General features: G+C 43.8%; 2 protein-coding genes across 4 annotated transcripts in view; one reads left to right on the top strand and one right to left on the bottom strand.

Moving 5' to 3' along the window:
• NSUN2 (NOP2/Sun RNA methyltransferase 2) overlaps positions 1-21,084 on the bottom strand; it is a 34,577-nt gene extending 13,493 nt beyond the window's left edge. Inside the window, exons 1-9 of one of the 2 annotated variants that reach the window (XM_019013420.3) lie at positions 20,332-21,084; positions 20,047-20,204; positions 19,334-19,438; positions 13,025-13,130; positions 10,666-10,737; positions 9,476-9,560; positions 7,570-7,762; positions 5,428-5,502; positions 4,202-4,332 (exon numbers count right to left, since the gene is read on the bottom strand). In XM_019013420.3, the coding sequence (XP_018868965.1) occupies positions 4,202-4,332; positions 5,428-5,502; positions 7,570-7,762; positions 9,476-9,560; positions 10,666-10,737; positions 13,025-13,130; positions 19,334-19,438; positions 20,047-20,204; positions 20,332-20,427 (1,021 nt within the window). In that variant the 5' untranslated portion in view covers positions 20,428-21,084. The remainder of the gene's footprint in view (positions 1-4,201; positions 4,333-5,427; positions 5,503-7,569; positions 7,763-9,475; positions 9,561-10,665; positions 10,738-13,024; positions 13,131-19,333; positions 19,439-20,046; positions 20,205-20,331) is intronic. The other variant, XM_019013421.4, reaches the window with a different exon arrangement.
• Positions 20,755-26,794, top strand: part of SRD5A1 (steroid 5 alpha-reductase 1) — a 36,296-nt gene continuing 30,256 nt past the window's right edge. Inside the window, exon 1 of one of the 2 annotated variants that reach the window (XM_004059060.5) lies at positions 20,755-21,316. In XM_004059060.5, coding sequence (XP_004059108.1) covers positions 21,024-21,316 — 293 coding nt within the window. In that variant the 5' untranslated portion in view covers positions 20,755-21,023. The remainder of the gene's footprint in view (positions 21,317-26,794) is intronic. The other variant, XM_019013418.4, reaches the window with a different exon arrangement.

Here is a 26,794-nt window from a genome sequence, read left to right as displayed (position 1 = left end):
ACGGGCTTCTCCATCAAACACTGTCCAGGGGCCTCACAGATGAGCAGGGCAGGCATCAGGTGTTATCTCCACACCCCAGCACCTGGGTTGGAAGCTGCCAATGCTACCCCATGTTGCCCCTTCTCCAGTAAAGTTGTTGAGCACTTTCAGGTGGGGAACGCACACCCCCTCCAGTCAAAATCACCAGCAACCACCCACTCTAAGGCTCAGCCAAGGTCTGCTCCTTCCTGCATAGAGCCATATCCATGCACACCGCCTCTGACAGAGGAAAGGGAGGAAGCATCTACAATACGGTCTGAAGCCACCCACATGCAAAAAGTTGGCTGTGACATCATACTGTACACAGGTCCATGCTGGAAACCCACCTGTCCAGTAAGAAAATGACTACAGAATAGGAGACTCACTGAATGAAGTAATTCATTTTTGACACTTGCTAACAGGAAAAACTACTATGACATATTGGAATGTTAGGTGAAAAAGCAGGGTATTTAAGATATACACAACACAATCAAAACTATTCAACACAGTGAAGACTAGAGGAAAAGTTGCAAAAAGCAATGCAGTTACTTGAAGGAAAAGAATCCATGTACTTTTTTTCTAAATATGAATGCCTTTATACATAAAACCCACTGGCCAAACGGTGCTGGCTGTTCTTTGAAATCTCCTACGTGGAGGCAGAAGCCAGCCCCTGACCAAGAACTCCCTCCACCCCCAAGGTATCTCCCCTGGCATCTCAGAAAGCTAAAATGATTCCAAAATTTGAATGAAGAACCTGAGCACAGTGTCTCCTTTCTTGTCTTGCAGTGAAGCTTGCCCTTAGAACAAAGCTCAACTGTATGCCACAGTCTAACACCTTCTGTGACCTGTGACAATGAGGAGATAAGCCTCATTTTAAAGGTAAGTATTTGAAAGCACATCATCTGCTCTATTGGTAATAAAGGTGCAATTCTGGCCTTGGTCTGCCTTGCTCCATTATCTTGTCAATTGGTTCAGAAGCTGGACAGGGAAAGAGGGCGTTATTTACTGGGCTTTCAAAAGAAAGCCTGCCAGGCCAGGCATGGTGGCTCACACCTGTAATCCCAGCACTTTGGGAGGCCAAGGTGGGCAGACTGCCTGAGGTCAGGAGTTTGAGACCAGCCTGGCCAACATGGTGAAACCCCGTCTCTACTAAAAATACAAAAATTGGCTGGGCGTGGTGGCACATGCCTGTAGTCCCAGCTACTCGGGAGGCTGAGGCAGGAGAATCACTTAACCCGGGAGATGGAGGTTGCAGTGAGCCAAGATGGCGCCACTGCACTCCAGCCTGGGCAACAGAGCGAGACTGTCTCCAAAAAAAAAAAAAAAAAAGCCTCCCACCTCACAAACACACATATAGACAGACATAAAGCCAGCTAGAGCCACAAATTTGGTGAAGTCTGAAAAGATCTGCAAGCGTTCACTCAGAAAACCAGCAGTAACATTCTAAATACAAGAAAAAGAACCAGCCAGCCAGTCTGAAAATCAGAAAGACCAATGAAAATCCACAATCAAGAAAGGTTTCAGACTGGATGAAGACGAACCCATCAGTACCCCAGGACAATCCCACATCTGCTCGTCCCTCCTCACAACCCTGATCACCAGCATTCCCGTTTTCTTTTTCACCCTGCAGCTCTTCCTCACTCCCCCGTGCCTGGGTCACGCTTGCTCATTCTTAACTTTCGAACACGGTGCACTGTGTGTGAGCTTCTGTCTACTCTTCCCCTAGAGATCAGTGGGTTTTCAGGAGAATGATGCTTCCCCACTGCTGCTGGAAAGAGAGACCCATGGGAATGAGAACTAGAACTTGGATTCAACCTGCTTTCAGATGACAACCCCTCACGAAGCCACTCCTTCAAACATTGGCACGTTCAGGAAATGGGTGAGGGTGGCAGAAAGCATCCAGAGCTCCAGGCAAGTAACCTGGTCTGACAGCACAGCCAGCCCACAGAGCACACAGCATGTTCTCTGAGCGGGGACAATTTTGCGGTAATGAGACAGGCAAACAGCAAGTATCTCCAATGTGAGGAAAGAAAGCCCGGTGGACTCAGGCCAGCAAGTCCTGCCTGCAAAGGGTGACTCCAGCCAGGAGTGAGGACAGGCTTGTGTGGACAAGAGCCTCTCTCACCTGAGAACTCAGGAGACCTGGCTTTTGGTCCCAGCCACAAGCTTACAACAGAAAAAGGAGCAAAATTAAGCACCTAGAGTACTTAACTAGGCAACACAGACTTAGGAGAGTAGCAAATGCTTAAAGAATCTACAAACATTTGAAGCTAAGCAGCACAAGATGGGGCTGTGACCACTCACCCCAAGTCAAGAAAGCTGCTCACTGAGAAACCGGGGGAAGCTGTCTTTACAAAAGACAAAGAGCACCAGCCAAGAATGCAGTGAGCACGCCCAGGAACTGGGGCTCACCCTCAAGTCTGAGTCGTAAACGGCAACTAGGCATGCAAATTAATAAATGCAGTCCATTTTCTTTCTCAGGGATCTGAAAGCAGACTGTGGCAAGGGAAACAGGAGGTTTTGTGCTGCTCAAGCTGCCTGGAATCATGGTTTCCTAAATTCCTAGCTAATGAAAACAAAAATCTGAGCAGGATTCAACAGTCCTAACAACTGACCCCAAATCACACTTGAAGGTGTAATTTCACTACAACTAAACTATTATGTGCCCCATACTCCCCCTCACACACCTTTTGGAATAAAGTATCACCAACACCGTGGCAATTATGACCGTGCAAGAAAACATCACCCAGAAATGACATCTTTACAGAGGTCTACATAAGCACAGGAAAATAAACACAACATTACATTCCAGCTTAAAGGACTGTGAAGGCATCAACAACCGCAGGGCTGAGGGCACAACCCAGACCAGCCAGTCGCCAAGGGGAGCCTCACTGGAAGGACAGCAGCGGGTGCGCACTGCCCAGGAAAGGCCTCTCTCACTGACTATGCACCAACTGACTTCACACACGTGGGTGCAGGAAACATGCTAAGTTTGAAATTTCTCATTACTGGCTCTAAGGAAAATATGATGGGAAAAGTTAACATTCTGGCAAAACATAAAAGGAGAAATATTTTATACCAATACACTGTAGAAATACACTGCTGTTTCAGAATATTCTGTACTATCTGTCGGTTCCTCAGTATAAAACTGTATGAGGTGACCTCACACCCATTAGAATGGCTACTAACAACAAAGAGCCCCAGATAATAAGTGTCCCTGAATGTGCAGAGAAATTGGAACCCTTGTGCACTAGGGGTAGAAATATAAAATGACGCAGCCACTGTGAAAAAGAGCATGGTGGGGTCCCCCTAAAATTAAACACAGAATTACTATATGATCATATGACCCAGCCATTCTACTTCTGAGTGTATATCCAAAGAATCGTAACCAGGGTCTTGGAGAGGTATTTGTATACCATGCTCACAGCAGCATGGCTCACAACAGCCAAAACGTGGAAGGAACCCAGATGTCCATCAACAGATGGATGGGTAAACAAAATGCGGTTTATATAAACAATAGAATAGTGTTCAGCCTTAATAAGCAATGCAATTTTGACACAGACAACAACACAAGTGAGCCTCAAGGACGCTGCAGTAAGTTAAATAAGCCGGTCACGAAAAGACAAATACAGTATGATTCCGCTTCTGTGAGGTCTAGAGTAGTCAAATTCATACAGACAAAAAATAGAATGGTGGTGTGAGGGGCAGGGAAGAGAGAGATGGGAGCTACCGTTTAAAGGAGTTCAGAGTTTCAGTTTTGCAAGGTGAAGATTTCTGGAGATGGATGGTGGTGGTGATTAACAATGGGAATATACCCAACGGGACTGAACTGCAGGCTCAAAAATGATTAAGATGGTAAACCTCACGTTACGTGTATTGTACCACAATTAAAAATTTTAAAAAACAGTGATAAGGATCTCACAATCTTTCAAACTTAGAAAAAAATAGCCAAAGCTCCTTTTGTTTCCAAACCTCCAAATTCCAATCAATTCACAAAACACAGCAAATCCACATATCCACGTTTTTAACTAGGACATCTCCTTAACCCATAACCCTAAGTTATAGGTTCATCATATAAACAAATTCCCAGGAAAAGGTCTACATGAATACAAAACACAAAGAAAAACAGTGTTTCTGAAAAGCCCCCTATGCTGTTAATAAAAGATCCATCAAGCGTGCTTACCTTCACTTTTTTCCAGTAAAGATGCTATGACTGCTTCATCCTCAATAGGGTTTAGTGAACACGTGGAATACACCATCCTTCCACCTTCAGCCAGCTGTTCAGCCCCGCGTGTTGCAATCCGCAGCTGTAAGCTAAGGGGAGATATCAGATGACTGCAAGGCCAAATGTATCCATGAAGCGCACATACTAGAAGCACCTCCTTATGTCACATATTCATTACAAGCTTTTATAACACAATTATACTTAAAAAAAAACCTTCTAGGGATCTAAATGAAGTTAGAGTAAACTTATATAAAGTGTTTCATGTTAATAAAAAAATGTATTATATAAATATTCTTACTGCTCTGTTAACCTTTCCCAATATGTCAACCAGCAGAGCATAAAGTTCAGTAACAACAGAATTCAACGTATCAGATGAAATTTCACTATTTAAAAAACCTCCATACTTCCTAAATATGTGGTTTTTCTATGAAAAATTGGTATCATACATTCCAGTCCTAACTCTTGTCTCTGTGCCACAAAACAGTAGACAGTGTTTTATGGAGACGAGGCCTCCTGCTATAGTTGGTTGTGGTGGATGCTAATTAGTATTCTGTGGCTCAGGCACAGTACAGTCCTGCATGCAAGACCATGGCATTTGTCATGTCAAATGAAAAAAAGAATACACTGCTCTACAGACAGCATGATCAAAAGTATTTGGAAAAAGTACTTAAAAAATCCCTGTAAACAGAAAAACAATACAATACACCAAACATTAACAGACGTGATCATCGTGTTATGAGATTCTCTTTAAGAATTTTCCAATTGTTCTTTAATGAATAGTTCCCCATCATAAAAAGCCAACCGAAAAATATTTCTAAGAGATCAAAATGTCTCTTAGCAAAACGATGATACAAAAGAACAAAAACAGAGAGAAAAGATTAGTAACGCATACATCAAGAGGTAAACGGTCATTTCATGGAAAAATACACATCTGAAGTGTTGCAAGAAATTTTTATAGAAGGCATTTTTAACAAATGTGTTATCTGAAATGTATACAATTTGCAGTTATTGCTCTTGAAAGGTTTTCAAATAACTTCTGATAAAACAGTTGAAGGTGGCCATTGACCATCCTCTGATGCTTACAGTTCTCTAATTAAAGATCGGATGCTCACTTGCATAACAATAAATCTCTGCTAATCTACTTGTCACACAGTGTTAGTTAGCAGTGATGAAGTTTTACTTACCCATGTAGCTGCAAGCTATTTAAGGTGGTCCACTTTTTCCAAACATCAATGTTTTTTCTCATAGTGCCGTCTCCACTGGAAAAAAAGATATTTATGAGTGTAAAGCTCCCTACAGGTGGATGACCGCACTTTAACAGGTATGTCACATACAAGCTAAGTTACAAAACAAGTGTTACAAATATCAGTTAGGAAACAATCTCCATTTTCACCAACTGCAATCTACTTTCAGTTTTTGTTTTAGGGATTTTCTAATGTATTAGACTTTTAAATTATACTTCAATTTTCAAGCAGAAAATAATGGATTTGAACAGTAAACTCCATTCACTATCTAAGGAGATATTAATGTGCTTCCATTTGGAAAAAACACTAGCAAGACTAATTCGCAGACCTAGGACACAGAACTGAAAATCTCAGTTAATCAACAATGACAGTTTAATCAGAATTACATGAATAATGACTAATAAGAAATTTTCCACAGTTAAGCTAATATATTAGCTAAATTTTTCCTACAATCACAGGTAAACATTTCTGACTTTCTACTTTTATTTAATGGAAGTTATTTTCATGTTTTTCAGAACCTAAAATACTATTGAAAAACTCAGTTAATCAACAATGGCATTTTAATCAGAATTACATGAATAATGACTAATAAATTTTCCACAGTAATTTCACTTAAGCTAATATAATAGCTAAATTTTTCTTACTAATAGCTAAATTTTTCTTACAATCACGGTTAAATTTCTGACTTTCTACTTTTATTTAATGGAAGTTATTTTCATGTTTTTGTTAATGGAAGCTCTTTCCATGTATATTTTATAATAAAGACTGGATTTGTTACTTTCTGTGTCTAATTTTATCTACCCTGTTTTCCCAGAAGGTAACGCCTGTTTTTGTTGGCTTTCTCTGTAAATGCTGATTTTCCTTGGTGGTCTAGCCGCGTGTACACAAGGGACTAGGTCTGCAGGATGGAAGTATCCCATGAGATGTAATCCCCACTTTGCAATGGCATTCCTGGCTGTACACTAGTTGTTTGCATGGTAGAAATCCCACCACAATTTCAGAAATTTCCCCAGCTTGCAACCTCTTGCTCATAAGGTCACTGTGTTCTCAGATCTCAGAATATGATACAAGGAACGAGTTATCTTTCTGATCAAAAAACAGGGGTAGGAAAACATGAGACCCCAAGGAATACTGAAAAATTGCAACCTAGAGGAAAAAAAAACTTTAGTTCATGACCTATTTTAAATTTTACTTTAAAGAGGGCTTTTTCCAGATTATTTTAACACTCAGCTATATTCAGAGCCACCAGCTGCAAGTTTCATACTGAGTTTTGCCATGAGCAGTAACTCTGCCACTTACAAAATGGCATTCTTCCATAATGTGGTATCGTATCTAAAGCTTGCATTCTGTGCTAACAAGTTTTGTGGCAGCTTTTGAATTCTGGTCTTGACAAACTTATGTCATTCAGAAGTCATTATCACCTGGGATCATCATCTGTGCACCTCCTATGGGAACGGAACAGATGATGTCTTTAGTTTTGTTTCTTTCCTTTTAAAAAAACTTGTTACTCAGTTATACCATGAGTATTATTTTATATCTAAACTCTAAATATCTAAAATGTTGACGTATTATCTCAAGAAAGGTATAAAAACACAAGTAAAATGAATTTCTTAAGGGCTTGAACTCCGAAATTTCTTTTATTCAACTAAATATCATAAAATCCAATGTGATTACGTATTATTTTATGACAAAGTTTTTTATATACTGTACTCACTGGAAGAACTAATACAAAATAGTTGGGGTGCACAAATTTTTCCAAGCAATAACATCCTAAAACACACCACAATAAGAGTCTACGATTCTATTTTCCTCTTACGTATTTTCTCTGTTTTGGTTTGTTTTCTCTTTATCTTTCTGCAGGCTATTGCAACCACCCCTTCCTGTTCTTTATCCAGCATCTGCTGTGCTGCTTCTCATTAAGATGTATCTAAGTGTCCATCTTTTGGTTTAGGCTCACGCTATCTTTCTCCGCACCCTAAGACTTATGTACAATTGTGTCATATCATACACAACTTCATTTTAGTCTCTATTTGACTTGATTTCTTTAGTGGATTTGGGCTTTCTGGCCAAAAAGATAAATACCTGCAAGGGACATCACATAAAATTCGATCATAGAAGAGGATCTCTTTCCTGCCGTCCACATCTATCTGGAGCCTGGGTATGCTGGAGGCATCATGGTTGACCACCATGATGCAGGGGCTGCTCAGCCTCTTGGCTTGATGGACGAGCAGGTAGCAGCGCTTGTTGTCCACATCATTCGCAATAACAAATCCCTCTGAAGGCACAGAATTGCAGTGTCAGGTGAAATGGAGCCTAAGGGGAGTCACATCCTGAAATATGCGACCTCCAAAGGTCAGCCAGTGAGAAGCAGCAATCCACCAAACTTAAGATCCACAGTCAAGGTTTTCTAGAATTACGTTAAGTGGTTCAAAAAAAGGAACCAGGTGGCTCTGGATGGATTTTATGGACACTCGAATTTTGAAAGCCTCAAAAGTCATCTATTCAACAATTATTCACTTTGTGCCAATTACCATGCCAAAAATGTCTCTTCTATTATTAGTAACGATTAACTACAAAAAAAAAAAGATGAGGAGAAAGGTGTAGAAACAACAAAATCACCTTACAAATGTTTCAAAATCCTGAACACGAGCCGGGACCCTGCTCTGACTGTGAGTCAGGCTCCTAGGGTGGGGCCCCAAGCACCTGAACACGGAAGCTCTTCCTGGGAGGCTCTGCAGGCTGGGAAGTCTACTGGGTGTGCCTCTGCTCATTTCTGGTTCTTCTCACACCCCCAGCAAAAAGGCAAATATATCAACAACATGTATGATCAAAGCCACTCTTCAAAACAGTATGAAACGCAAAACATCCACAATACAAAAAGGAGAACCTGCTGCTGCTGGGACACCAAGGCTCTTTACTGCCAATGTGGAGAAAACAACTAAAAACAGGGAAAAGTGAAGCAGGCTTTTTAGCCAAGGCATTATCTTTAAACAATGTAAAAAAGAGGATTTCAAAAAACAGACCTAACAAATATGCCTATTAAAACAGAACTAGAGAAGTTTGCCTGAACAAAGGTAGGACGAGATGAAAGCTGACTCTAAAACATCATGAGGGGTATTTGTTTCCACTTAAGAGAAAGGGGCGTGGTGTCACTATAACAGCTGCTATTTCCTGAGCACCTCGCAAGCTACATACTGATTTGTCCCATTTCACATGGGATGTCTAACACTGTAAGTAACTTGCCGATTAGGATTTGAACCCAGGGAGTCTGATGGTAGCTTTTAACTACACACTACTACCCTTCATGTAAGGCAGTAAGTAATAATAATAATAATAATAATAGTAATAACAATGAACAAAGGTGGGGGAAAGGGGAAATTGTTACTAAAAATTCAAACAGTGAAATCTATCTTCTGTAAGTAGGCTTGATAAAGAAACACCATCTGCAGCCGGGCGTGGTGGCTCACACCTGTAATCCCAGCACTTTGGGAGGCCAAGGCGGGTGGATCATGAGGTCAGGAGATCGAGACCATCCTGGCTAACATGGTGAAACCCCGTCTCTACTAAAAATACGAAAAATTAGCCAGGCATGGTGGCGGGCGCCTGTAGTCCCAGCTACTCGGGAGGCTGAGGCAGGAGAATGGCATGAACCCAGGAGGTGGAACTTGCAGTGAGCCAACATCACGCCACTGCACTGGGCAACAGAGCGAGACTCCCGTCTCAGAAAAAAAAAGAAGTGCCATTCGTTTTTATACAAAACACACATAATTCTAAAATAAAGCTCCCCCAAGGTATGAGTGTGTTTGTTTGAGTACTACTGACGGTGGTAGGCAAGATGTCCAGTTCTACTTCCGGTAGAGAGAAAACCCAACTGCTTGTCATAGGAGACTTTAGAACCAAATTAGCAGGCAAAGTTAAGAGTCTTTTCCTTGTCTACAATCTGCCAAAGTGGCATTCCTACCCTTTTGAACACAAGTCCAATGCATACCTGGAAAGGGGACATTCATGTCGGCATGTAGCATTTCAATTAACTGTGTGGTCTTTGAGCCAGGTGCTGCACACATGTCTAAGATCTATTAACAAAGCAAGAAACTGTTTCATGTTTTTAAAAAACCAAATATTCTACATTTAATTTAAAGCAATTCTAGTTTTTCAATTTCTAGTCCAAGATCTAATATACTTCTTTACAGAGTCTATAGCATGACATAGTTTACTTTTAGGGATTCTACACTGCCCCAAAATCACAGAATGATATAGGTACAGTCTCCAAAGAGGATGGGAGGAGAATGAAACTGGAAGCCAGTGAGACTAAATATAGAGATGAACAAGTAAGAATCATGAAAACATAATGCTAAGGAACAGAGCTACCTAGGCTCGAATCTCAGCTCAGCCACTTATCAGCTCCGTAACCTCAGTTCAATTACTTTTCCTTGCTTCCTTTTCCTCATCTGGAAAAATGGAGATGGTGACAGTATCTGCCCTTAGAGGGTTGTGTGAATGATAAAGCCAACTAATTCACCTAAAAAACACAGAGCAAGGCCAGGCACAGTGGCTCACACCTGTAATCCCAGCACTTTGGAAGGCCAAGGCAGGCGGATCACCTGAGGTCGAGAGTTCGAGACCAGCCTGACCAACATGGAGAAACCCCGTCTCTACTAAAAATACAAAATTAGCCAGGTGTGGTGGCACGCACCTGTAATCCTGGCTACTTGGGAGACTGAGGCAGGAGAATTGCCTGAACTCAGGAGGCGGAGGTTGCAGTGAGCCAAGATCGCGCCACTGCACTCCAGCCTGGACAGCAAGAGTGAAACTCCATCTCAAAAAAAAAAAAAAAGAAAAGAAAAAAGAGCACAGAGCAATGCTTGCCATACAATCAGCTCTCAATACATGTTCACTATCATTTTCAACCTAATTTAGCCAATCACCATCACTGAAGACAATCCATATAGTGAACAAATCAGTAAAACTAAAGGGGGGAAAATTTTCTAAACCATAAAAATTAAGTAGGACAAAAATGAAAAAAAAAAAAAGAAACTAAGATATGTACATATCACTCTCTATCCAAAGTGAAAAGAAGAAAAAAAGGACTAATTATATTAAGAAAAAATGGTTTCATCAAACAGGCATGACACTGGTAACAAGCTGCCCGCCCACGCATTTCTAGTTGCTGTATGCTACCTTATGATGAGGCCGCACGTTGAGGAGCAGTGGTGGGATCATGCTAACAGCTTCTTGACGACTAATATTTCCCTTGAGGAAAAAAAGAAATCAGCAACAATTAGGAAAAAAAAAAAAAACCGCAGACAATTTCAATCTTTGGCATTGTTTCAAAGGCAACAGGAAAACAGCACATAATCTTATACAGAACAAGAGAACTCATACTATCACACAGAACACTAAATGAGATGGATCTGTACACTAGCGGACAAATGGTTGCTATACCATTCAAATATTAGAAATTCAGGTATAATACCAACTTTCATGAAAGAAAAGGGACTTGAAGCTTACAGAGCCCCAACTCCCCATCGCAGTAGAGCACAGAAGCTAGAGGGGCAGCTCTCAAAGACAGAAATGCTATTAAATGTTTAAACAAATACCTTCAACAGACAGCATCAACTTAGGACAGAAAGTGACTGTCAGATGGTTTTTCCTTCTTGCCTAAAATTCTATTTCTTAGTCCTCCACTACTTTCAGACATAGCCCATGTCCACTTTCTATTTCTCATAACTACCTTTCAAAGAGATGAAGACATCAACCACTGCTTCCATCTTTCCATCTTTAGACCTTCAATATCTAAAATCCCTCACCACACTCCCTGCCCTCTGTCTTCTCTAGTGGGCCAGGACATCTGTTACAAGGCAGAACTATTCAGGTGCAGACAAAATCCTCCTGCCTTGCCCAGCACTAGCCTCAACCACACCTCTATTTTAACCACCTTGAAGCTGAGGCTTCTGCTCCAACACAACCCTACAAAAGCTGGGACTTCTGGAAATGAACAGCCACCCAGGCATCCATCACTCACCTTAAACTCAGGCATGTGACTGTCAAGAGCCTTAAATACAGGCTTTTACACTGATGGCTGCTAATTTTCACCTCATGGGTTTCTGGCCAGCATGAGTCTGTGGTGATTCACTCACTAGGCACACTGATTCCAAGCTTTTGAGTTATACGTGTGATCCTGATATGCCTGCCTTCTGTATCCATCCAAGGTTTCCATTAAAGCATTAAGTAAGATGGGGACATCCCGGCAGACAGTCACCAGATTCATGACCACCCTGTGTAGATGTTTTGTGGCCAGCTTTCCATAACCCAGAGGTTATTGCCATTCATCTCAAGAGCTCTCTTCACGCTGACTCCTAATCAAAAACCTATACTAGTTCCCTACAACATTTGCTACCCACCCTAAACTCCCATCTCCTCCATCTTCCAAACATGCCAAAACCTGGCTCTTCCTACCTATCCATGTGTATCACACCCCACAAACCCCATGCTCTCTTCCAAGTGCAAACCTGAGCTGTTCTCTAGCAGCTTACTGATCTCTAGTTGGCCTTCCATCTAGATTAAAAGTTGAGCAAGAGAATCCTTTCGTGCACTGGTCTCAAGTACGAAATGGGGTTATGTGGCAGCACTTAGTTCCTGGTTCTTGTTACTATTCAGGAAGGAAAAGCCAGGCAGACACAAGCCCAGTTTAGTCGGTTACTTAGATGACAGAAGGCCAAAGTGAAAAAGAACCATAATCTGGTGACACACAGATTTACTAGAAAGTAGTAGTTTAGAATATAGGAAGGACGAAACCTCTGATTTTTAAATGTGAGACTAATAATTCAAAAAAAAAAGAAAATACCCAAACTTTATGGGCATTCATTGAATTATTTAGTACATAAGCAAATAGCTATTTTGCTGGCGATAGTCTGATGCGAAAGGTAAAAAGCTCAGCACCTGAACTGCACTCAAGGAATGTGGGTGGCAACAGAGAATGTGAAGACAGATGCCGTCCTGTGAGGACCAAAGCTGTGCTTAGGGGTTTTGTGGTTCTTAGGTGTTTTGTGGTTACCAAGACCAATGTGTGGTAAGAAAAAAAAAAAAAAAACAGTAAAAAGTAAAATCAAAAGCTTCATTTTTAGTAAAATAAATCAATTTTAAAAAACAGAACCAAAAACCTATTCCCCACCAAGATGGCCTTAAAAACATACTACTTTTTATGTACAACAGGCATCTGAAATGTGTACCTAAGAAGGAAATGAGAGTGCAGTGCTCACCCCAACCCTATAGCCATCCAAATACACGAGCAAGAGGAAACAAGAAATTAACTAGCTGGCATTGATATCGTTACTAAATTTCATGACTAGATAAACCAAACAAGGCAACGGATATACAAATAATCAGAAATCACAGGTGGTGCACACACTGCAGTTATCTTTACTGTGTGTGATGTCCACCTACTGCTTCTAGTGACAAGAACCTAAAAACAGAACTACACTACATCTATGCATTTACAGCTTTAAGGAAACTACCAAGTCTAAAGAAATCAACTTACAGATTCTGTTTCACTAACTAGAAACTGATGAAACTTTTCCAACTGTGGCGATTTTCTCAAGATTTTTCGACTTAAATTTGTGTGCCAGGCAAGTTCTTCAGGATACCTGACCAAAAAGAAAGCAAAACATGTATGGATTATAAATACTAAAGTCGTCTGTTGACAACTTTGTGCTTCTATCAGTCACATGCCAAATGAGACTTCGAATGTTGTTCTCCCTGCTCCTATTCACGATCCTCTACGGACAGTCAGCAACACTCAGAGATGTCGCTGTAGGCTTAAGGAACATGGCTCTAGCTACACCGTGGCCCAATCAGAAACAGGAGAGCCATGGGGGTTACGAGATTATGCATATTACTGTAAAATTATAATGATGAAACGCTCGAGATCAGATGAAAAAGCAGACACTCCTCTGCTCTTCACCATTATAAGGTAACAATGGTAAGGTCATCAGAAAAAAAAAGATACAAGATGACTTACTTAATGTGCAGATTACACAGAATCAAAATAATGCAGTGTCAGAGTGTCCCACAAATACCTGATTAGTTTTTTAAAAAATATATTTTTCATTATTTCTAACATCAGTTCAATAATGCACTAAAATATTTTACATACCAAAAAAATCCTACCTTGGAAACCACTAATGCATTAATTTGAGCTCCTAGGCTGTTACCTATATATAACTAAGAATAAAGCATTTCCTGCCATCATTTCTGTGAATATATTTGAACTTTCTATAAATGATGACATCAATGTTATTTTTATTTTTTTTATTTTTTTTAATTAGGGGAGAAATGGGGGATACTAAAAACACTGCCCTTTTTTTTTGAGACAGTCTCACTGTCACCTAGGCTGGAGTGCAGTGGTGTAATCTCAGCTCACTGCGACTTCTGCCTCCCGGACTCAAGTGATTCTCATGTCTCAGTCAGCCACCTGAGTAGCTGGGATTACAGACGTGTATTTTCAGTAGAGATGGGGTTTTGCCGTGTTGGCCAGGTTGGTCTCGAACTCCTGGCCTCGAGTGATCCGCTCGCATCAGTCTCCCAAAGTGTTGGGATTACAGGCATTGAGCCACTGTACCCCACCCCAGGATGTGCTTTGAAACTTGGCCTGCACCTATACAGGCATCTGCACCATACAAATGAGCACACTGATGTCACGCGGCACCATGCTCAATCCAATGCCAAACCAAGTGTACCACGTCACGCGGCCATAAATCTTACTGTAGTTTCAGCAATTCTCACTAAACCTGAGATGCAGTAATGCACTCAATTTAACAATGCAGGCTCACAATGTTTCCATGCGTCAAATTGTAGCTAGAGTGAAAACCATGAAAATAAAACTGGAATGTCTGGAAAACACAAACACATTTGACTGCTTTTAAACTCTGATTATTTGATGGAAACAAACTCAGGACTTAAAAGCCCCACACTGCTCAAGTCATAATATTACAAGATATACCTGAAAAGCATTTTCTACCAAATAATGAAGACGAAACTGGCTGAATCTGTCCACGGCCACCCTCCAAAGGTCCCCAGCGCTTTGATTCTATCTCATATAGCCCAGTTCCCTCCTCGACATTTAATGTGTTCAAAAATATAAAGCCAAAATAAAATCATATTCATAAGGCAATTTAAAAAATAATTGTTTTAAATAATCTTTTGGACTCATTAGAGGCGAAATAGTAGGTTACATGCAAATTTGGCATTTGCTATAGTATTGGGCAAATATCTGCTGTGCCACTGTAACCTCTACTTGCAAACAGCCAAATGCCAGCTCATATAGTATCTGGTCTTCCTGAACTTGTCTGTCTCAAAGCTAGTACGATCATGTAAGTTATTGCCTTACCAAATCACTAAAACATCAATATGAACACCACATGCCATTTAGACTTATTGTAAAGAGCTGAATTTTCATTTTCAAATATAGATAAGCAGTCTAGATATACTTTGAACAAATATAGCCTTATATGTCTTATTCGTCAAATTTATGATAGTCAAAATGTAAACGTACTATTACAAGATTAAAATTCTACAGTATTTATAATTGTGAAGGCTGTTGATCTCATGTAAAGAAACATTTAGGAACTCTGAAATATTTAAATACAAACAGAAACTAACAGATAAATGTTTATTTCCTCTGGGTACAGAGAACAGCCTGGGCAACAAAGCGAGGCCCTGTTTCTACAAGAAATGTTTTTAAATTATGTTTCTTATACAGCTTTAGGAACAGCATCATCTTTTTATGAACCAAAAAATGTTTATTAAATCTTTCTAGATTTTTAACATCAAACAAAATGAGAGGTATATTTAATTTTTAGTTAATTCAAATTTAGCTTGTGTCTTTTAAGAAAAAATCCTATTTGGGCTTTTTAGAGGATAAGTTAAAAGGACCACTGTCATCTTTGCATATCAAAAATTCTCAAGTGGTAAGAACTCTGTAAATATATACAACATCTATGACAAACCATCCTCAATCTAGACATTAAAAAGCACGTAAACAGGCGAGGTGCAGTGGCTCATGCCTGTAACACCAGCACTTTGGGAGACCAAGGTGGGCGGATCACTTGAGGTCAGGAGTTCAAGACTAGCCTGTCCAACATGGCAAAACCCCAACTGTACAAAAAACAGAAAAAATAGCTGGGTATGGTGACGGGGGCATGTAATCCCAGCTACCTGGGACGCTGAGGTGGGAGGATCACCTGAGCCCAGGAGGTGGAGGTTGCAGTGAGCTGAGATCATGCCACTGCACTCCAACCTGGGCAACGGAGACCTTGTCTCAAAAAAAAAAAATAAGTAAACAGCACATAAATAGAATGACAATAAGGTGCACTCTGAACAATTGGTTGTCAAAACAATGCTTCTATAAGAATGCTTTAGGATAATTTCTCATTGTTCTGAGTCTATGGAAAGTCAGAAAAAAATGAAATTGGCCCAAGCTATGGTCCTATACATAACTTTCCTTCTAGAAAATGTAATTTCAAAAAACATTTTCCTAAATTATATTTCACTATGTACCAGAGGATTGGGAAGAATATTACATGATCTATTTCTGCATCTTGAGCAATACAGAAAACTACCAGAAGTCCTGGAAAGCTTCTGCTTTACTTGCTTGCTGAGAGATTTAGTACCCTAAAACTGACAGATGAATTTGAATAAATAAATGTTTAGAGAATACAGCTGCCAAGAAACCGGCATTGGCCAGGAATGGTGGCTCATGTCTGTAATCCCAGCACTTTGGAAAACCAAGGCAGGAAGATCGCTTGAGCCCTGGAATGCAAGACCAGCCTGGGCAACAAGGTGAAACTCCATCTCTACAAAAAATAAAAAAAATTAGCCAGGCGTGGTGGCATGCACCTATAGTCCGAGCTACTCAGGAGGCTGAGGTGGGAGGATCACTTGAGCCTGGGAGGTCAAGGCTGCAGTGAACCGTCATGACATCACTGCACTCCAGCCTGGGTGACAGAGTGAGACCCTGTCTCAAAATAAAATATAGAGAAACCATCATTGATAATGGAAAAAGCCAAATATTAGAAACCCAGATCTACAATGTTTTGTTCATACCCTTCAGCTGTGTGTTCAGAAAATTAAAGCAAACAAAAACATAGCTGGCTGTTGGCAGAGAGCAATTCACCTTCATTCTTCAACTACAGACAACGTGCAGATTCTAAGAGTTTGGTAATTACCTTGTCATATACCCAGACACATTGTTAAACAAGGTGGAAAAGCAGCTATTAAATGTTAAAAGGGCTGATCAAATCCAAGTTTAACTGTAGTTTGCAGAGAATAATAAAAAACTAGCAAGGCTTATTAACATCGTATGGTTTCTCCTAGTTTGTTGGAGCCTGTAGAAGAAAATGCCCACATTGAGGTGCCTTAAGAGCACACCTCTTCCCTATAGATGCATGCTGAAACGTTCCTCCTGGACAGGAACTTCTTCATCTTAAAAGCATTTCTTATCCCATCTCTGTGCTTCTAAACACAAGGTTTTAGAAACAAATGTTTCCAGGTGATTGTGTGAAGCAGCACATACATGCATCACTGCTAAAAATACAAACATGCCCGAGGAGAATCGTAATCCTGTCTTCTTAAAATATTTTAGATGGTTTGGCTCCGTGTTCCCACCCCAATTTCACCTTGAATTGTAATATTCCCCACGTGTCAAGGGCAGGACGAGGTGGAGATAATTAAATCCCGGGGCCATTTCCCTCATGTTGTTCTCACAACAGTGAGTTCGTTCTCAGGGGGAGATCTGATGGTTTATAAGGGGCTTCTTCCTTTGCTCAGCACTCATTCTCTCTCCTGCCACCCTGTGCAGAGATCTTCTGCCATGATTTTAAGCTTCCTGAGGCCTCCCCGGCCATGTGGAAATGTGAGTCAATTAAGCCTCTTTCCTTTATCTACACATTACTCAGGTATGTCCCTATAACAGTGTGAAAATGGACTACTACAGTATCAGACCTCTACCTCAAGTAGAACACAATCAGTGTCGTCAATCAAATCTTCAAACCAAACGACTTGAGCGAAGTCTACAACCTAGTTACTAGGAGGAAGAAAAGCTTGATCTCGTGAAGGTTACCTCATCTCAGCAATGCCATAACCAGAGGCTGAAACACATCTACCTTTTCCACTGATCTCACTACACTGGACAATAGTGACCACTAACAGCAACGCAGCACCCGTGTCATCTTCCTATACGGTACCCTTCAAGCTTTTAAAAATCTAAGATGTGGCGTATCTATTCTTTTTTCCCTTTTTGAGACATGGTCTCGCTCTGTGGCCCAGGCTGGAGTGCAGTGGCATGATCTTGGCTTACTGCAACCTCCACCTCCTGGGTTCGAGCGATTCCCATGCCTCAGCCTCCCTAGTGTCTGGGATTACAGGCGTGTGCCACCATGCCTGTCTAATTTTTGTATTTTTAGTAGAGACAGGGTTTCACGATGTTGGTCATATTTATTCCTATATCCCAGCAACGCATTCCGTGATGGTGATATTCGGTCTTGATACTGGTTGAATACTGACTTAATGTTTGGCCAGTCAGCATTCATTGTGAATGTATATGCTTACCTGTGATATGGACAATGAAAATCCAAATAGCCAATGAAAGAAAAACAAGCAAATCTGTATCCCACGATTAATGAAAATCTGACCTTGATTTGCAAACACTAAAGGTTATCTAAAAAGGAAAGATAACATTACGTACTGGAATAGTCAAAACCTCAAAAGTTGATGCAAAACGCTTAATTTGGCAGGGCGCAGTGGCTCACGCCTGTAATCCCAGCACTTTGGGAGGCCAAGGGGGGCGGATCATGAGGTCAGGAGATGAGACCATCCTGGCTAACAAGGTGAAACCCCGTCTCTACTGAAAATACAGAAAAATTGGCCGGGCGTGGTGGCGGGCACCTGTAGTCCCAGCTACTCGGGAGGCTGAGGCAAGAGAATGGCGTGAACCAGGGAGGTGGAGCTTGCAGTGAGCCAAGATGGTGCCACTGCACTCCAGCCTGGGCGACAGAGTGAGACTCCATCTCAAAACAAACAAACAAACAAAAAACGGCTTAATTCACCTTTTCGTGCATTACTTTTCTTTTCTGAGAACTCAATACCTCAAAGTTAATAATAACGACTTTCCCACTTACAAGTTAACTGAAGGACTGGCGCCTGCGGAGTTCTCTAAGCATCTTTAAAAGATGCTATCAGCACAAGGGATCACCTTCATACAACCGAGACTAGAACCAAACCATGAGGAATAGGTAACCCAGAAGGCACCTCCAGGACAGGTAAAGAAAGAGGTAGCTCCCAGAGTAGTAGCACGCTTGGGTGCTGAGACTCGGAAATGCTACATTGGCTGGTGCAGTCTGTACTGCGAAGTACCAGGAGACAACCTGACAGCAGACAGTGGTAACCTGTCTGTAATGGAAAACACTAAGAGACTACCTACCAGGAGACTGTTGTCAAGCTAAGTCTGTCCTTTTTCTGAAGGCAAAGAAGCCACTCTGCAACAGTTTTGATGTGAGAAAACAAGGGCTGTAACATGGAGCTGACGGAAGTGGTGACATAAAGGAAGAGGCTGGATGTACTAGGAAGAGCTGGCTGAAATCAGTGACTCATAAAGCTGCAAATCGCAAATCGCATGAAAACTTGCGTAGCAATGTAATGTTGATAAAAGCACCAGGTACTAGAACATTAGGAAGTTTGCAAATATACCCGGCTCTTTCATGTTAACAGCAAATGCAGTACCAAGAAATATAATTCAAGTGATAGAGATTAATATCCCAAATAAATATTCGGCATGAAGCATTGTGGTACCTACCAACTCAGTGGCTGTGGAACTTCAACTTTCTGACCGTCCACCTCCAGGTCCTCCAATTCCTTAAAATATTTGTTCTTTAAGCAATGGAGAATCTCTTTTGCGTGGCTATTGAAAAATAAGGAAGTTTCAAACTGATCTAAAAAGCTAAGTTAATACATTGTATCTTCTTAAGACTGCAAGTGTTTTAAAACTAAAACCAACTTTTGCATGGAGAGTAAACATTCTTCAGTCTACTTTTACACTGTATGCCTTCAAAATTTAAGCAATCCACACTGAGCCCTAAGAGCAACACTGCATTCCTTCTCTCCTAACCATACCCTACAGTTATAGTTTTACTTGCGACTCATTTAGAAAGATGTAACTACAAAGATGGGGGGGGCGCGGAGGGGGGGAGGACCAAGGGGTTTTATGCATTCTCTATAAATTCTCTTACGTTCCAAAAGGTAAGACCCTCAGCTTCCCTCCTGGAAGATTCCCCAGGAGCCGAATCTTCCTCAGATCTCATTTTCATTTCGTCTTCTAACCTTGCGCCTGCAATACCTCCGTGACCATTTCATTGGACCCTGTGCTCCCCACCTCAATGCTTCCTGAATCCAAACCGCTGAAACGCCACGGTTCTCTGGCACTGTAACACTTGTCGAAGAAAACACCGTCGCCTTTAACCTCCAGCATCCTGGCCCCAACTCCCAAAAAATCAGGCACTGCCTCCCTACCTTTTGTAACCAGTAATTCTTAAAGTGGCCGGGAGCGGCTCCCTGAGAGCGTCCATGAACTGGCCCCACTCGCCCTCGGGCACGATCTTGAGCTCCTGGTAGTAGTGCTCGAACAGCTTGTTCTCCTTGACGATCTCGGGGTAGCCTCCTTCCCAGCCCTGAGGAAGGAAAGAGACGTCTACCCCGAGGCCCGAGGAGCCGCCCCCTCGCCGCCGCCTCGCAGGCCTCGGGGTCCGGGAAGCCCAGGAGGAGCCCCTGGCCCGCCCGCCGGGTCCCGGCTCCTACCGCCTCGCCGCGCTTTCCACCACCCTCGGCGCCATCCTCCGCGTCCTCCGGCCGCTGCTGTTGCTGGAGCCGCCGGCCCCGCGACCGCCGCCCCATAGCCCACGCGGCCGCGCACGCAGCACGCAGAAACCGGCCCGCCACGGCCAGAAATCTAGCCCTACACCTCCCGGGACTTCCGGCCGGAAACCAAGGCCCCACGTGTCCGGGCCTGGTCCTTTCGGGGACCTTTGGGGACCGTCCAGGAATAAGCCCAAAGCGCACAACCCGTCTTTCAGAAAAGCGGCGTGAGAGAGAAAACAGCGAACAGCTCTAAGGGGAAAAAAACGCTCCAGGAAGCAGCCACAAGGCGTCTCCGCGCGAAGCACCCAGGTTTCCCACGCGGGCTCAGGGAACTCCGCGGACAGCCTGAAGCCGCGCGTGCGCAGAGCGGCGCGGGGTTACTGCGGCCCCGGCGTGGGTGGGGCGCTTGCAGGTCCCTCCCCGCGCAAGTGCTCGCCCCGCCCCCGGGGCCGCGCCCACAGCCCAGGCTACCCCGGAGAAGCCTGAATTGAGAACACTTTCTGCAGTGTCCCGGCAGTGCGGGACTCCGGTAGCCGCCCCTCCGGTCGCCGCCCCTCCTGCCCCCGCGCCACCGCCCTATATGTTGCCCGCCGCGGCCTCTGGGGCATGGAGCACGCTGCCCAGCCCTGGCGATGGCAACGGCGACGGGGGTGGCGGAGGAGCACCTGCTGGCCGCGCTCGCCTACCTGCAGTGCGCCGTGGGCTGCGCGGTCTTCGCACGGAATCGTCAGACGAACTCAGTGTACGGCCGCCACGCGCTGCCCAGCCACAGGCTCCGAGTGCCGGCGCGGGCCGCCTGGGTGGTGCAGGAGCTGCCCTCGCTGGCCCTGCCGCTCTACCAGTACGCCAGCGAGTCCGCCCCGCGTCTCCGCAGCGCGCCCAACTGCATCCTCCTGGCCATGTTCCTCGTCCACTACGGGCATCGGTAACGTCCCCGGTCCCCGGCCCCCTACCCTACTCCCGGCCCGGCGTCCTCTCCGACCCTCCCCTCACTGCCCGGTGCCCTCTCCCCGAAGCCTCCCCCACCCAGATGCCCTCTCCCTGCCAGATCCCCCGGGGCGTCCCCCATCTGCACGGGTGCCCTTCCCCGAGTCCCCCGGCCCCGGGAGTTTGGAAACCAGAAGGGATTCGTCTAGAAAGGGCAGGAAACAAAGGACTGGAAGGGAGTGATGGAAAAAAACATGATGAAACTGATCTGGAAAGAGCCACTCAGTGGTCCTAGGTTTGGTTTCCTTAGCCGGGCGCGGTGGCGCCTGTCTGTAATCCCAGTTACTCGGGAGTCTGAGATGGAAGAATCGCTTGAACCCGAGAGGCGGAGGTTACAGTGAGCCGAGATCTCGCCACTGCCCTCCAGCCTGGGTGACAGAGCGAGAATCTGTCTCAAAATTAAATATATAAAAATGAAGAGTTAAAAAGTAAAAATGTAAAATAAAAATGAAGACTAGATTTTGTTCCCTTAGATCACGACTGTGGGGGGCGGGGGGGGAGGGGGTTGGCCTAGAGTCTAATGCTGATGGTCTTCGGTCTTGAGGGCCACTGGTTTCTACTCCTTTCTGCCGGTTCCCCTTTTGGTATCTTTGGTGATGGTGGAGCTGTTTTCTCCCAGCCAAGTGATCAGCTGCAACTGGAAACCTGGTGTCCTAAAACTGCCTAGCAGTTTCTCCTTATAGGCTTGATCACTTTCAGAGACTTTCATGTCCACCTTATGCAAGGGACCCCAGGATTGTGGGGGTGGCTTTCCAGGCAGCAACCTTAAACCTTAAACAAACGAAGTCTTAAAGATGACTTCTAAATCTTTCAAGGTTTTTGTTTTTTTGAATAGTTGAAAACTGGCTGTGTCTGAAATCTTCAAGCCTTCTAATAAGTTGGGGTTCTCTCCAGGTCGTGTCTTTTGGCTTTTACACAGCCAAAGCAAACGACAGGTCGAAAGTTCAAAATTAAATTTTAAACGTTTTCATTCAGGCTCTGGAAAGCTTCACAGTTAAAAAGGATGTCTCTACACCCAAGGAAGTTGAACTCACTGGCTGTGTGACTATGGGCAGTTTACCCAACTTTTCTGATTTGGGGTCCCACCTTAAAACACTCACTTCCCAGAGAGACAGGAAGAACTCAGTGTGTGTTTATAAGCCTCTCTTCTTTCTCCTGGTATCATGCATTCCAGCGAAGAGAAAGTACACAGCTCCACTGCTTGGAACCAGTGTTGTACCCAGCACAGTTTTTGGTACCTGAGTTCCCTGAAAACCAGCACCTTACCCTGTAACTGGTGCAGTCTGTGTCCTCAGTGTGCTTTGATGACTTGCACTTTAAAGAAGGGCAAGTCAACATTCATCAGAGGGTTAGTGAGTACTGTGTGCCTGAAACTCTTTACCATTGCTTTATTTTTTTTTTTTTTGGACTGGGATCAACCATTGCTACAATTTGAATATTAGTCAGACTTTGCTGTTTGTATATACTTTTCCATAAATATACCAGAAGCTGTATGTCTGTTTCTTTATGGCTAAAAGCAATCTCAGGTCAGAGTATTCGGTGCTATCCTAGACCCATCACTCATGACCCCGGATGAGTTACTAAGCTGCCCCGCAGCAAGGTTTCCCCACCTGTAGAATGGGCATGGTGATGGAACCCCCGTGTGGGATCACATGAATTTAGAGCAAAGGCAACTCCCTAAAATGCTTGCATGGTGCTGGCGCATCTGAGTGCTCAGTACACGATACCTAGCACTATTTGGCATTGCTGTGAATGCACATCCAGACATGTACTCTGTGTGTCATTCATGTGCACTGCTGCCAGCCTCATATGCCAGCAAAACTGTGGTGTTGGAAATCAAGGGAACACTTTACAAAGTTTTGCCTGACATCCCAAGTGGAAGCTTTTTAACTTGAGACATCATGTTTCATTGTACCTACATTCACTCAAGCAGAAAAATGAATGCAGCCTCCCAAAGGGCCAGAGTCACCTTGAATGATAGAACTTGAACAGCTCATTCATACAGAGTAGAACACGGAGACACAGCATGCTGCTGTCTTCCCTGAGGCTGTTGGATAAGGAGCTGCTGGGATGAAAGCCCACTTCCTATACTAATAGTTTAAAAGCTGCTCCAAGAGGATTGGCTGGGTCAGGTATAGTTTTTTTTTTAAACTGCTAGGCTATTTTTTTTTTGAGTTGTACATGTTATTGTGTACATAGTCTATGTGGTTTGGGGACATTTACGTTTTCCAAATAGAAAAGATAAACATTTTCCATTCTACCCAAGCAACTAATTTATTAAACAGTCACTTGATCTAAGTCATGAGCACTTGGAAGAGAACCAGAGTGGAAACAGCATTTAGCACTGAACACAAACCATCCCAGCAGCCCCTGGAAGCGTCCTGGAGCCCTTTATTTGCACAGGGCCCTGCAGAGAACGGAGAACACCACACCCGGTGAGAGAAGGCTGTGGGTACAAGGATGACTCTTATGAAAGGCAGGAGAAAAGTGAGCCTGAGGAGGCGCTGGCCAGGCAGAGCCAGTAGCACCTTACACAACCTGACAGGTGTGCACACAGGCCCTGTGCTGACCTGTGAGGTTTTGCTGGAGTGAGGTTGGGCCCTGCCTTGGGGAGCTAGAGCCTCTTTTGGGAGTGGCAAGGACCAGAGCCAGGTCCAGGGACTTTTCACAGTCCATGAGGCCTAAAGGCAGCAGCAGAGCTACAGCTCTTCCCAGAGCAACTGACAGTTCTGGGAACAATGAGTACAGGACAGTCAGGTCAAGGAGGGAGGAAAGGTGAAGGAAGGGATAGAGGGAATGGTGCGCTTTCATGTATTTATTCAGCAAACACTTAGGGAAGACTTACATGCCAGTGAGGATTTCTGGACCTGGCGTTGTGCTGGGGATATAGTGACAAGACATTCCCTTTGAGTTGAAGAGTAAAAGACAGGTTATGGAGAATCTATGGGGTCTTTTGGACACAAACACCAGGGAGGGAAGGACAGGCTGCCTGGAAGGGGACAGGGCTGGGGTGGGGGGATAGCCGTGATGCAGGACGAGCTGTGGTCCTGACCAGTTCCCCCAGGAGGGCAAAGGACATTTTCAGGAACATCTTTAGGGCTCGTGGTAGCGACAAGGATTGCCTGCCTCCTATCTGTGCTGAAGCCTCCTTCTGATCCCAGGGCGCTTGGGTTCTTGGGTGCAGGGGCGGCAGCGTCTCACTGGGGCCCTAGTCATGTAGAGCATGGAGTGGCGTCTGGCATGGTGGCAGCCCCTGGAGGCAGGTGCCTTCCCCAGCCTCCTGGCAGGCCTCCGTAGGGCCTTCCGAAGCCTGTGCCTACTCTTCACCTTTGCCCTCTGCTCTGGTTACAGTGACGCCCCGCTGCATTTACCCTATTCCCTGGCCCTCTATTTTGTCTCCCTGGGCTGGTGCTGTAACCCAGGTCCTCATCACCTGTGTTGGTTCTTGCTGGGCTTCTTCACTCTTCCCCACTGGTCTTTTTCTACCCTCGTTTGTAAATCCTGCTTTGCTAGACACAGGAAAAGTCTCCCGGAGTCAAGGGCATTAGCTCTGAACTGTGTGGGAGTCTCTGGGGGGCTTTGCAGACTGTGCCTGACCTCAGGCTCTTTCTCTCCACCCATGCAGCTTTGTTCAGTATTCCCTGAACCCAGGCTGCTTTGCTCATGGATTTTCCTTCCCCACTATCAGCAGTGAATTAGTCAGGGGATTGTCTCTGCATTGCACATTCATTTAACAAATAACTCCAAGGAGCCTGAGCAGGAGGTGCCGCTTGCCACGGGAGTCCTCAGTGACTGCCTTCGTTAGGGCTGGTGGCCAAATGGTGCCCAGAGTGCACACAGTCAGATGCCCAGAGGCCTCCTCTTTCTGACACCTGTCCCAGGTTTGTACTCAGCCAGGTCCATGACCTTGTGGGACTTTGCTTTTGTCTTTATCTCTGATGATGGTGCCTCAAAACATTGCACCTACTTTGATTCCTTCTATCTCTCATGTAATCCTATTAATGGGCTCTTGTGGGGAGCCTAGCCCAGCTTCACTTTTAAACGTGTGGTGGGTAATGTTAAAACAGAGCAGGGAACTTTGAGGGTGAAGTGTGTTAAAAGATAAACTCAGGTGCATTAAAATTGTAGTTTTTTAGGTTGGGCGCAGTGGCTCATGCCTGTAATCCCAGCACGCTGGGAGGCCGAGGAAGGTGGATCACATGAGGTCAGGAGTTCAAGACCATCCTGACCAACATGCTGAAACCCTGTCTCTACTAAAAATACAAAATTTAGCTGGGTGTGGTGGCGCATGCCTGTAATCCCAGCTACTTGGGAGGCTGAGGCAGGAGAATCGCTTGAACCCAGAGGTGGAGGTGCAGTCCAGCCTGGGCAACAAGCGCTAAACTCCATCTTAAAAAGAAGTCATAGCGTTTTTTGGAGCAGACCAATTCATGAAGCAGCACCAAACCACAAGCAGTATGAGCTCCACCTAGAAGGTGTGTGGGAAAGCGATTTTGTAAGACGTGTTTGCACAAGCAAGACAAAGGAAGCATTTGATTGGTCAGAGTGGAAAGTTCCGGAGGTTAGTGGGTGGTTTCTGCTTGGCACAATCTCTCATTAGAAGTCACTTGGCAGTTTCTGATTGCTTTAAGTTTCCTTCCACTGTTGGGTTTCCATGTGCTTATGTAAGACACAAGACACCATCTCAGCCTAACGGCCTTCTAATTAATTTGTTTTAATAAGGGCATACTGAATCCTTGGCCCTTGCCTCATAGATTGGAATAATCTGAGAAAAGAAAAACTTCTATTCAAAAGTGTAGGATGATGAAAAGTGAAATAATGATAGCCAAGCACTTATTTTAAGCATGCTTTGTTGGCAGCTGTGCACTTTGGCCATCATTTCAAAAGTCTTTTACAGAAGGAAAGGCTAGGCGAAAGGAACAGACCCAAATCTAGGAAGTGCCATAGATTTCAATGGTCTCAAGTTGTTAGGGGAAAAAAGCTATAAAGTCGATCATTAAAATTAACCACTCTCAGTTTTAAACATTTAAAAATTATTAAATCCACCATGGCCTAAATTACTCCCATATAACCAAATTCTCTATTTCATTGTTCCCAAACTTGGGGGTACAACATTATAGGTTGTCCTGAAAGATGACGTCCAGTCGCTTTGAGACTCAAATCATTTGCTGAATAAATGCCTTGTTGTTATAAGTAAACCAAGGGATTATTATTCCAGTTTATTGGGAAAATATTTCACGACATACTTCTTTAGTTCCCTGTGTGAATTAAACAGGCATAGAACTTGCTTGCAAGACGACAAAACCCAAACATCTTACTTTAAACGCTTTAAAGAATAGTCATTCAAAGTAGTTGCTTGCATTTTCATCCTCTGGAATGCATACTGTGCTATATTTTGAGTCTTTCCCCTTTGGAG

Source organism: Gorilla gorilla, chromosome 19 (genome assembly GCF_029281585.2).
Source record: "Gorilla gorilla gorilla isolate KB3781 chromosome 19, NHGRI_mGorGor1-v2.1_pri, whole genome shotgun sequence".
NCBI lineage: Eukaryota > Metazoa > Chordata > Mammalia > Primates > Hominidae > Gorilla > Gorilla gorilla.
The sequence above is the reverse complement of the archived record's forward strand: the minus strand, read 5'-3'. Positions and strand labels throughout refer to the sequence as shown.